Source organism: Chenopodium quinoa, unplaced genomic scaffold, assembly GCF_001683475.1.
Source record: "Chenopodium quinoa cultivar QQ74 unplaced genomic scaffold, ASM168347v1, whole genome shotgun sequence".
NCBI classification, from domain to species: Eukaryota; Viridiplantae; Streptophyta; class Magnoliopsida; order Caryophyllales; family Amaranthaceae; genus Chenopodium; species Chenopodium quinoa.
Window position 1 is genome coordinate 2,352,061 of NW_018744593.1, and position 12,135 is coordinate 2,364,195.

Below are 12,135 nucleotides of genomic sequence, written 5' to 3' on the forward strand. Positions count from 1 at the left end.
ATATTTGAAATTATTGTTGTTAGTTTTTAAAATGAAACATTATCTTTTAAAAATGAACACATAGAAATGACATAGTATTGACAATACAAGGCCTCATAGTAAAAGGTAGGTGTACATCAACAAAAACTACATGGCAATTAAATTGTTCCACTGTTGCACGCGAGCATGGTACAAAGCATCCCAACCCTCCACGCTTGCTCTACGAATTTCATACCACTTCGGTATGATATTTGGGACCGGAAAATCGGGTGACATGTCTAATCGGATAAAATGTCTGTATGACGGCCCAAGAAATCCAATAGCAACGTCCCTTACCGGTCTGGTGACGGTCTCGCGCGAACACCAGGGCAGAACCGTTGTACATGGATAATAGGCTCGACTATGTAAACCAAGGCCGAAATGCATGACTGCACACTTGTAGATGTTTGCAACGGCAAAGAGATCAAGTGGCGCATCGAACCAATGATTTTGACCGCAAGGTCCCCCTCCCCACCGGATACGCTGCAGAGACCTATCCAAGTCCTCGCCGTACACATGGCCATACACATCTCGGTTTGATGCGATTTCACTGTACATCAACTGCCGCACTAAACCGTAGTTGTCTTCACCCATTTGAAACACATCCGCCACAACCCGAAATCCGCAGTTACCATCTGCAATGACATCATTCCACCCGTCCAAGAATGGCATCATGATATTAGGGATCCTGTCCTTATATGGAAAATGTTCAATGTCCATTCTCCCTGTTACACACATCAATAAACACAATAAACAAGTCAACAGTAAACTAATCAAATAGTCAACAAAAGAAATTGAAGTCGAATGTCTTACCGGTGCCGGGCATATTCACCGACGACGATGATTGGCTGCCACTTGATGAGGATGTACGACCACGGCCACGGCCACGGCCACGACCGCGAATGTACTCAAACGCACTCTTGTTCCGCCGTGGTTGTCGACCCCTAGGTCGCTCGACCCCTTCCGGTTCCTCGGTATCCAAACACGATGTATTGAACATGTCATGAAGTATGTGTGTAGCACTACGAATGATCGAAGGGTGACTGGAGGACACTTGGTCAAACATCATCTGAAACTGCTCCAACTCCTCCTGTTCACGGTGAACCGTATGCGGAACAGCATGCTCTCCGATAACGAGCGTCCGCCAGAATGGATGAACCTGATCGACATGTAACGACGCCCTGTCTTGCGTAATTACGCGGTGAATGGTGCATGCACAAGGTAATCCATGAGTCATTGATATAGCACATCCGCACCGAATAGCCACTTCATCGCCCAACTCCCTCATCCTGGTATACTCGCTCAGAATCAACCCCAAACAGTGGTGTGACACACGACCGTGGAGAATCTTAAATATGAAATGGCCATACAACATGCCATGTCGTCGTCTGGAGTCCTCGAGATAGTTCTTGATGCCGTTCCTCTGAGTATCAATAGCCTTGTTTATTCTCTCGAACAGTGTATCCAGAGCAGCCGTGGAAGAATCAATCCAGTCCTTCAAAGCTCTATGAGCGCTCTCGACTCTGCATGTCGTAGTGTTCCCAAAATGAAGAACTTGGTTCGTCCAATATTTGACAAACTTTTCCCTCTGAGGTACCCACTGATGCATCACATAGTCTACGATTGGCGGGCACCACTTGTACGCATCCTTGAAGTTTTCCAAGGCTCGATCGTACTCTGCCTCTGTGGTAGCTTGCATGATCTTCCGCCACTTACCATTTACCAATGTCTCTGCTGTTACTAAATTCTTGTTGAAAAGATTGTAGGCTTTGACTTTCACGCAGTTGTTGATGTGCCATGTGCACAGTAAATGGCTCGACTCCGGAAACAGCTCCGCTATAGGGGCAAAAAGACCTCCCTCACAATCACTTACGATGGCCGATGGCTGTACATTTGGGCCGATGTAGTTTCTCAACTTTTCCAACACCCAACGGTAACTCGCAGCCGTCTCATCCTTCATGACTGCATAACCAATCAGAAAGTTCTGGTTCGTTGGAGCCATCCCAACCATCTCAACCAGTGGGAACTTGTACTTGTTTGTCTTGTACGTTGAATCGATCAAAATCACAGATGGCCAAGACGAAATCATATCAGCACAATCAGGATGGACAAGGAACAAATGAGTTACCTCCGATGTGTCTTCGTCAGATTCAAACCAGTAAAGGTAACCACGTGCTTGTGCCTGGTGCAGAAGCTGCTGTATAGGGTTCCTTCCCTCTGACCGTTCAAACCTCAATTTCTGTCTGACGTTGTAGATGTGTCTTCGGTTTGGCTGGTCTTCGGGGAATTTCTCTAACACAGACGCTAATATTTTAGCGGGCTTCACTTGAGCATCACTCATTTCTTTTACAACTAGTTTCGCAGCTGGACTTAGGCCGCTTAACTGCCGATGCCCCACTTTGTATGCTATCAGCTCATGGTTGTGATATCCCCATTTGCCGTAACCCTTCACTTCCCAACCGTCACGCCTTTGATGTTGTCGAACCTTAACTCGGAACTGACACCCACAACCTTTCCGCTTTGAGTCAAACCGAATCGCTTTACTGAAATCTCGTTCTTCTCTTTTGCGATAACGGTCGCATCTCAAAATGCGATCCATTCTACCATCCCGTTGAGATTTATGAGTTGCTACTACTAAACAAAAGCCTGATCTAATTGCAACCTGTTTTGCCCAATCAATCGCTTGTTGAGCATCTTCGAACAGGCCATCATGTACAAAAATCCCACTGTAATCATTTCCGTCTCCACCATAATCCTGTAACAATAACATATAACGTATAAATATAATTACATTAAGATTAAATTAACAAAAACAAACAAAAAAAAAAAGGGGATTAAATTAAAAAATAAAAAAAAAATAAAAAAAAAAAATATTCCCCTACTGGCGCCTGGCCAGGACGCCGGAGCCACGGCCGGGGCGCCTGGTCAGGACGCCGCCGCCATGGTGGCGGCGTCCTGGCCAGGCGCCTTGGCCGTGGCTACGGCGTCCTGGCCACGCGCCACTACTATGGTCGAGGCTTCTCCACCAGGCGCCGTGACCACGGTGGCGGCGTCCTGGCTAGGCGCCACAACCACGGCATGGCCTTTTGGCTAGGCGCCAGCCACCATTTCGTCCTTACGATGCGTTACGAACCTCGTTTTCCGATGACGACGGCGATTCTCCGGTGATCCTCGGCGATCCGGTGCTGCTCCACATTTTTTTAGTGCGAAAAATTTATCTTCCGTTAAAATTATAAAAAGGGCAAATTTGTCAAAAAATTATAAAATGTGGGCTTTATGTAGAGATTTGCGGGCGATGAATAACAAGTCCCATATATAATCCTCATCCTTCTTTAGACACTTATAGAACACCCTTTTTTTTTAATTAGTAATTGGAGGAAGATCAAATATATTAGACAAAATCATGTGCAAATAAAGCAAAGTCTATAAGACATACGATCACCGAAAACAAGAAAATCCAAATAAATGTTACAATAAAATAACAATGGAGAAAATACAAGATTGTTAACATTCCATCATATTAGCGTATAAGATTGCAAATCATTATTATACTTGCAAGAGTGCATATAACAATATATTTTCCATTAGCAATTAAAATTAAAATATTGTATAGAGCATGAAATTAACGAGTAAACATTAACTACTCGAAATTAGCATAAAGCCATAAAAGAATTAGAGTACTCGATCGACATCTAATTAAGCGGCACAACCTCCATGCATAACAGAACACATTAAATAAAAGAAATTAGAATACATGTGCTCTTAAATTAACTAAAGATGAAGGCCCAACAATAAACCCACCTAACGATCTATCTATTTGAATAAAATGTATACGGCGAAACAAATTACATCCCTTCTCACCGTAAGTGATAGCCACAAATAAATTCCATCACCAATTTCAACGATATCAATCATATGCACAACATGAATTTGCTCCAAATAAAATCATTATAAATTCGACATATCAAAAATCATATATTTGAAATCAATAAATCATCTTTTAGATTGTTAGTAAAATAAGTAAATAAAACGATAAATACTTATCCTAATGTTGTGTGGACCAAACTGATAATTACCGTGTTGTGGTGGACCAAACTGATAATTACCGCATCGTGGTGAACCACTAGGTAGAGTTATAGTGGTGAGAACGTGTTATAAAATAAGGAGAAACATGATAGAGATTGTGAGAGAATCGATCAGTATATTTCAATTCCATATGACGGGGGTATATATATATATATATATATATATATATATATATATATATATATATATATATATAGGGGAGGGATCCGGTAAGAACCCCTCTTTATATAAGAACCTTAATTATATAAGAACCAATCTCATTCGTAGAATTATATTAGGATGAGCGGTCAGGATTAAAACCAAAAACCCTCCCCCAACCGTCCAAAATCTACTCTCTCCTCAAATTTTCAATCCTCTTTACTTTCTCTCTCCTCAAATCCTGTAAATTGAACTTATTGAAGTATTTTCTTCAAATTTCGCATGAATTTCGCATAACCAACTTAAATTGTTCAAATCAAGTACATTTTTTTTAGATTTTATTCAAATTTCGCATGATGTTCAATTTTTTCTTAATTTCGACTTCAATTTTTAGATTTCTGTGTGATTTTTGTTCCATTTTTTTTTAATTGTTTTGTTGCTTTCGATTTTTTGATTTCATCTTGCGATTTCTATTCGATTTTTTTGGGTACGATTATTAAGTCCTATTATTCAGTTCGAATTCTATTCTGATTTGATTTTCGTTAATTTTTGGCGATTATAGGGTTCAAACTCAGTGATTTTAGGGCTGGAATTTCAGCGATTTTAATGTTCGAATTTTAGCGATTTTAGTTTCGAATTTCAGCAATATGGGGTAATTTCACCGCTGCTCTTGATTGTTAGATAATTTCAGCCCATTTTTTCGATTTTTTTTCTTTTTGGCGTCATTTTTAGTGAGTGAAGGTGGAGATCGAGGGTGAGTAATGGTGGTGCGGTGGTTAGGAGCAGCGTGGGGTGCTACTGAATGGTGATTTGGTGGTCCGCGACTGCTTGTGGTGTTGGGGTGGCTGTGAGTTGTGGCATAGAATAGTCGTCTCTTGTTTATACTCGTACTCATATCTGCTCATATTGTTTGCGTTTTCTAAAGAGAATGCTAGTATTTGTATTAGCTTGGTAATTTGGCTTACTAATTTTTTGAGATTATTTGAATTTGATTGTTGGGTATATATATATGTGGAGCCATGATGAGTTGATGACCGACTAATTGGATGCTGTTATTTATATATGTAGTTGGGTATCTTTATTCTTGATTCCATGTCATTTTAACTAATTATCATATATTGGAATTAAACTAGATAGCTTGGTTGATTAAGCCACAAATTTTGCTTAGTTATTGCAAGAGTAGTAGTGCACGAAAAGTGAAGAAAACTAATCTTATTATAAATTTAGAATAATATAGATTTAGAACAAAAAAAGATTAGAACATAAGTAAAAAATTTAGAACATATGAAAAATTTAGAACATAGAAAAAAATGTTTAGAACATAGGAAGAAAAATTTAGAACATAGGGGAAAAAATTTACGGAGTAGAACATAGTCAAAATTTTAGAACATTTTATTTTGATTATTAGAGAAAAATTTAGAACATAGGTATAAAAGTTTTCAATATGGGTATAAGATCGAGGTTAGAACATAGGATAAAAGTTTAGAACATAGAAAAAAAAAAGTTTAGAACACAACAAAAAAATTTAGAACATAAGAATTTTAGAACATAGGGAAAAAAGATTAGAACATAAGTGCAAAAAATTTTAAAAAATTTATAATATAGGGAAAAAAAAATTAGAACTTAAGAAAAGGTGTAGAAAATAGGAAAAATAATTTAGAACATAAAAGAAAATTTAGAACATAAGTTTAGAACATATGGTGAAAAAATTTAGAACATATGAAAATAATTCAGAACATATATTTAGAGCTTAGACAGAAAATTTAGAACATAGATGAAAACTTTTAGAACATAGGTAAAAATATAGAACATAGATAAAAAATGTCGAATATGAAAAAAAAGTTTAGAACATAGTCAAAAAGTTTAGAACATAGGGTGAAAATATTTAGAACATAGGGTGAAAAAAATTTAGAACATAGGAAAAAAAAGTTTAGAGCATAGGGCGAAAAAATTTAGTACATCAGAAAAAGTTTAGAATAGGAAAAAGTTTTGAACATAGAGTGAAAAAATTTAGTATATAGGATAAAAGTTTAGAAAATAGGGTGAGAAGTTCTAAGATTATAGATAGAAAAAGTTTAGAACATATGGTGAAAATTTTCAGAAATATATGGAAAATTCAAAGCATAGACAGACAATTTTTAAGTAATGGATAAAAAAAGTTTAGATGATAGGAAAATAATTTAGAACATATAAAAAGGCATTGGCAGAAAAAAAAAATTAAAGTATTAGCAAAAAAACTTTTGAAAAACTAAAGTATTAGCAAAAAACTTATGAACATTTACGGTAAATGAAAAAAAAGAAGAACATATGCTAAAAGGCCTAAAACCTATTAGCTCAATTGGTAGAGCACTATGCAAATGCATAGAGGATGTAGGTTCGATTCCTACATAGGTTATCTCTATAAAAAAAAAAAAAAAATTCGAAAGTAAACAATAATAACTTAATAGTAAAACATGAAAATAAATCAAATTATTTTTTCAACTTATGTTCTAAATTATTTTTTTTATGTTCTAAATTTTTTTTGCTTATGTTCTAAATTTTTTTTGTATGTTCTAAATTTTTTCTGCTTATGTTCTAAAATTTTTCCCATATTCTAAATTTTTTTCTATGTTTTAAATGTAAACTTTTCAAAATTACAGAAATGCCATTACTAAAGGATCATTTTAGGTGGTTAGATCAAAACTAATAAAGGGCTGAGATTGGTTCTTATATAAGATTGGGTTCTTATATAGAGGAGGGTTCTTACATGAGCCTTCCTCTATATATATATATATATATATATATATATATATATATATATATATATATATATATATATATATATATATATATATATATATATATATATATATATATATATATATATAATATATATATATATATATATATATATATATATATATATATATATATATATATATATATATATATATATATATATATATATATACAATATAATTAGGGTTTGGTTGGATAAGAATATAAACCCTAGATCTATCTAGAATATTCTGGAATGATACAACATACAAGGAGTATAATGGGCATCCACACAATATTTCATAACACTATCATATATTTCTAAATTGAAGAAACTATATTTATTTTATAATATACTTAAGTTATATGTATTAGAAAATAAAAGGACAAAGGATGCATCATATTTTCAATTTTTTGATTTAAAATATTTAAAGAGGAAGAATAAGGTATACTTACTTCTCTCTTTCTCTTTCAAACCTTTTGAGTTAAACTATTTTTGTGATTCTCATCAGAATTCCGAATTCTGAATTCATACTCAATTGATGCAAGTTAAACTAGAATAATGAAAGCAAAGTAGTATGAAGAGAAAAATAAGTAAATACTACTCTAAGTACTCTTTGAATAATGAAAGAATAGGAGTATTTAAGAGTGTTGTTTGGAATCCGTCAAGAAAGAAATAAGGTTAAACTAAACAACCAAAAATTAAAACTCCGTAAACTGTACGAATCACATGTCATAGTTAAAAAAAAAATTATTGTATGACATTGATTAACCTAATATCAATCTCCAAATATTTGAAACTAAGGTACCAAATTATGATGATGTTAAAGATTGAATTGTCAAATTATGACAAAAATAATATGCAGAATTTACATTATTTGTTAATTTATAAATAATATTAATATAATTTGTTCTATTTTGTTCCAATTTAGCTATGAGTATTTTTTCGATTTTATTCTATTTTTTTTGTTTAATTTTACCTGAAGTGGTTTGAAATTCGTTATTATTATTATTATTATTATTATTATTATTATTATTATTATTATTATTATAACAAAAATCTACAAAGTCAAATGATTTACAAGAAATTAGTGGGAAGCCGAGATACAATCTGGGCCCCCACCCTCTAGGTATAGCGAACCCAATCCTGTTGAAGATGTGAGTAGCCGCACGAGCACCAATATCCTGAGTCCTAGAGAACGCCTGAACCCGCTTCAGCAACGCAACAACATCCTTCTCTAATTCCCCCAATGAAGAAAAGGAGAACGGAAGAAAACCATAGCCAATAGCCCTGCAACGCGCCCCATACTTGTCTCGCTTCCGCTGAGCCGCAGCCGACACAACACGACCAGGAACGAAGTCAGACAACCCAGATTGTGTCAATGGAGAAGACCCCGTCAAGTCAACACATACATCTAGGCCTCTATCCCAAGAGTAAAGCAACACATCTGCTGGTCGAAAAGCCCCGTCGTTCCCTCCAGTCAACCCAACATTGACCTCCTTCCTTGCAGAAATCCCTGAGCAGAAACAAATATCAACAAGGGTATCACGAACAACGTTGTGCCGATATTTAATACCCACCATCCCAGCACAAGACACTGCATGATCCCCAAAAATATCCCCATCGAAAACCCTTGAGCAAGCAGAACAAGGTGTTGAAACGGAGAACAAGGGAACACCCAACTGGTAGCAAAGAACACAACGGTAAGTCTTACCATTCATAGTCTGACCCAAACCTGATATCGGGACCGCTTGTAACCAGACAGAAGTCATTGCACTTATTATTATTATTATTATTATTATTATTATTATTATTATTATTATTATTTGGCAGTTGGAGTCATTGCACTTATTGGCTCAGCCAAAGAGTCAATCTGTAGAGACTTAGCTAGGGAGTCAATGTAGAGACTCAGCCAGTAGTAAATTAGGCAATAGTAAATCAACCAGCAATTGTCAGCTAAAACATGATTTTGGTGGTATACACCCACACAAAGGAGAGTCATGTCATACCATTCAAGATGTCATCAGGGGCGTACGCAGAGTTACGAAGGTCCTCCATCATAACGGCTATTTCACCAAATGCCACTGATTTTTATAAAAATTCACCAAATGTCATAAAACAAATTCACCAAATGTCATCGAGCTTTTAAAAAATTCACAGAATGTTGTTAATTCCGTTAGTCATTAGGATTAAATCATGACACGTGTCATGATATGATTGATTCATTTTAATCATTTATTTTAATTAATAAAGTAACATATTTTTCTCGATTTTCGTGACAAAAATTGTTCGGGTAAAGTTTTGGGGGTCATTTTGACCCTTTTATGGATTCAAATTAAGCATAGCATTGGCAATACAATAACATAAATGCCCCCTTTTGTGTGACGAAAAATATCTCGATTAGCGTATCGTCATTTTTTAACCATAAAAAATGATCGGGTAAGGTTTGGGGGGTCATTTTGATGCTTTAAGGATCTAATTTAAGCTCATATTTGGCAAAAATTAACGTAAATGCCCAATGTCCACCTCTTTCCTTGTTGAAATCCCAGATCGGTAACAAACATCAACAAGGGTATTCCGAACAACATTATGTCGATGTTTAATACCCATAATACCAGCACATGACACCACATGATCACCGAAGATATCCCTCGCAAAAACTCTAGAGCAAGTAGAACATGGCCTGGTGTCGATATAGAGAATAAAGGAACACCCAACCAGTAGCACAACACACAACGGTAAGTCTTCGCATTCATCGTCTATCCCAAATCCGATATAAGAATCGCATGAAGGCAAGCAGAGGTGTGATGTTGAGGAGATAAAAAAAGGTGGATTCTACAGATACGGTAACCTTTGTGAACGAAATATATATATGCTAATTTCTTCATGAGTTTAGGGGCAGCGACCCCACTACGATTACACAAAATGTCAGACTCCATAATTCTATTAAATAGATTCAACGAATCTTCAAAGGCTCCACCAAGACCAACAATGCTAGTGTGACGTAGAAGCTTATTACTACTATTACAAGGGTTACTCGGTTAGTGTTATAGAAGGGTTTTTTTTTTTTTTCTCCGTGGGGAAGAATGACTTAATCATTCATAGAAAGGGTGTCTATGAGTAACTCATATAAATGTTATTGTTGTTATAGGAGTTACTTTGTTATTTTACAAGCGACCACACCATGTGACAAGCCACACACAAAGCTCACTGTACTAAAATAACTACGAAATAACATGATACTGTTAATATGATATATAATATATAATACTTTATTATTATTATTATTTTTTGAGGAAAGCAAGCTAGCATTAATCAAGAAACGAGATTATCCAATAGTACATAAGGGGTAAATTCTTGTGGACAAAAGTTCTCCCACACTTGTTCTACCCCAAATGGAACTAGCTTAGCAAGGCGGTGAGCAACAAAGTTGCCCTCCCTCTTAACATGGGACCAACTTATAGAATCAAAAGCAGTACATATAAAGAAAATATCACTAATTATAGAGTCTAAATTTGAGAGAAACACGACTCCTTTATCAAGCTTCTTGGTGAGAGTTTAATAATCAGTCTCCAAAATGACATCCTTGAGCCCTTACCTCTTGCCTAAACGAGCAGCCATTGCAAGAGCTTTCGCCTCTGTAATTTCTAGAAACTCGTATGCGTGCATCCTTCTGGTGGCAACAAAGATGACCTTGCCCTCGTGATTTCTAGCCACTACTCCCAAACCAATTATCCCTTCACTTGAGACCGATGCATCAACATTGAGTTTCACATAGCCAGTAGGGGGAGGATGCCAAACCTTGGGGCTGGTAGCACTTCTCATAGTAGGTCTAACATAAATCTTCTTTACATATGTGCCTTGTTCTTCCACCAAGCATCGCACCCTATCCACTAGCACTGAGTTTGGAGTGATCTTGTTTTCAAAAACCTTTTTACTGCGTTCCCCCCAAATACACCCGGCTAAAAAAGCACCTCGCCGCACCATCTTGTCTAACTTACCCCATTCGACCAGGTCACACATATTATCCCCAGCTTCCTCAATCAGCATGGCCTCACACTCACAATACGACCATAAGTCACGAACTCTCCCACATTCGAAGAGAGCATGGGTTGCAGTCTCACCCTCTGGCTGGCACCAAAGGCAGCTTGTTGAATCAATTACATGACGCATATGCAAGAGGTCTCTAACTGGCAGTGTGTTAGTGCACAATCTCCACAAACAGTGGCGCACTTTTGGTGTCACGTTTAGCTTCCATATGTCAACAAACGCCTTGTGAAAAGCATCTAGATTGCAACCTTTACCGATTATGTAAGTTGTCTTGATTGAGTAAGCACCCTCCTGTGTGAATGCCCATGTGATCTCATCAAGAATATCATGGCTACTTATCAAGGGAATTGAAAGGATACATCTCTTGTCACGATCATCAAAAAAATTGTCAATAATTTCAAGATCTTACTCCCTTCTCTCACGATCTATTAAATCTTGCACTGTCGAAAGACTATCCACCTCTTCACTCATAACAAACTGGCCGTGTTCATTAGCAAGCCAAGGCTTAGACCATAATTCAATACAAGATCCATTCCCAACCCTCCATATCATACCCTCCATCACAAGACTCTTCGAGTTCCAAATGCTTCTCCAAGAGAAGCTACTGTTCGGCCCCAAAGAAGCACTAAGGAAAGAAGTATTCGGGAAATATTTTGCCTTTAGAACTTTGCCCAATAAAGAATCTGGAAACCGAATTAGCCTCCATGCTTGACGTCCCAACAAAGCTACATTAAACACTTCTAGGACCTTAAATCACATCCCACCAACACACTTTGGAGAACAGACTTCCCAACTCTTCCAATAATGGATCTTTCTTTGTGAATCCTTTTACCCCCACCAAAATCTAGCCATGGCCGAATGGATACTCTAAATGACATAAACTGGTAACTTATACACTCCCATGAGGTACGTAGGAATGACTTGTATTACAGACTTGAGTAAAATTTCTTTCCCGACGCGAGAAAGAAATTTTTCTTTCCACCCTTGAAGTTTCTTCCAAACTCTATCCAACAGTGCACCAAATACTGCCTTTTTTAATCTTCCGACAATTGTAGGGATGCCAAGATATTTTTCGTTTTTGTCCA

General features: G+C 36.6%; 1 protein-coding gene across 1 annotated transcript; it reads right to left on the reverse strand.

The window, feature by feature from the left end:
• Positions 1-23: 23 nt before the first annotated feature.
• Positions 24-1,233, reverse strand: LOC110699640. Its single transcript, XM_021877151.1, has 2 exons — positions 832-1,233; positions 24-743 (listed from the first exon to the last, which is right to left on the reverse strand). The coding sequence occupies exons 1-2, from the start codon at positions 1,085-1,087 to the stop codon at positions 127-129; spliced, it is 873 nt and encodes a 290-aa protein (XP_021732843.1). The 5' UTR covers positions 1,088-1,233; the 3' UTR covers positions 24-126.
• Between the last annotated feature and the right edge of the window lie 10,902 nt (positions 1,234-12,135).

Coding starts and splice junctions, on each gene's coding strand:
- LOC110699640 (XM_021877151.1), bottom strand. CDS start 1,087: ATGATGTTTGACCAAGTGTCCTCCAGTCACCCTTCGATCATTCGTAGT. Junction 744..831: donor GGTGAATATGCCCGGCACCG/GTAAGACATTCG, acceptor TGTGTGTAACAG/GGAGAATGGACATTGAACAT.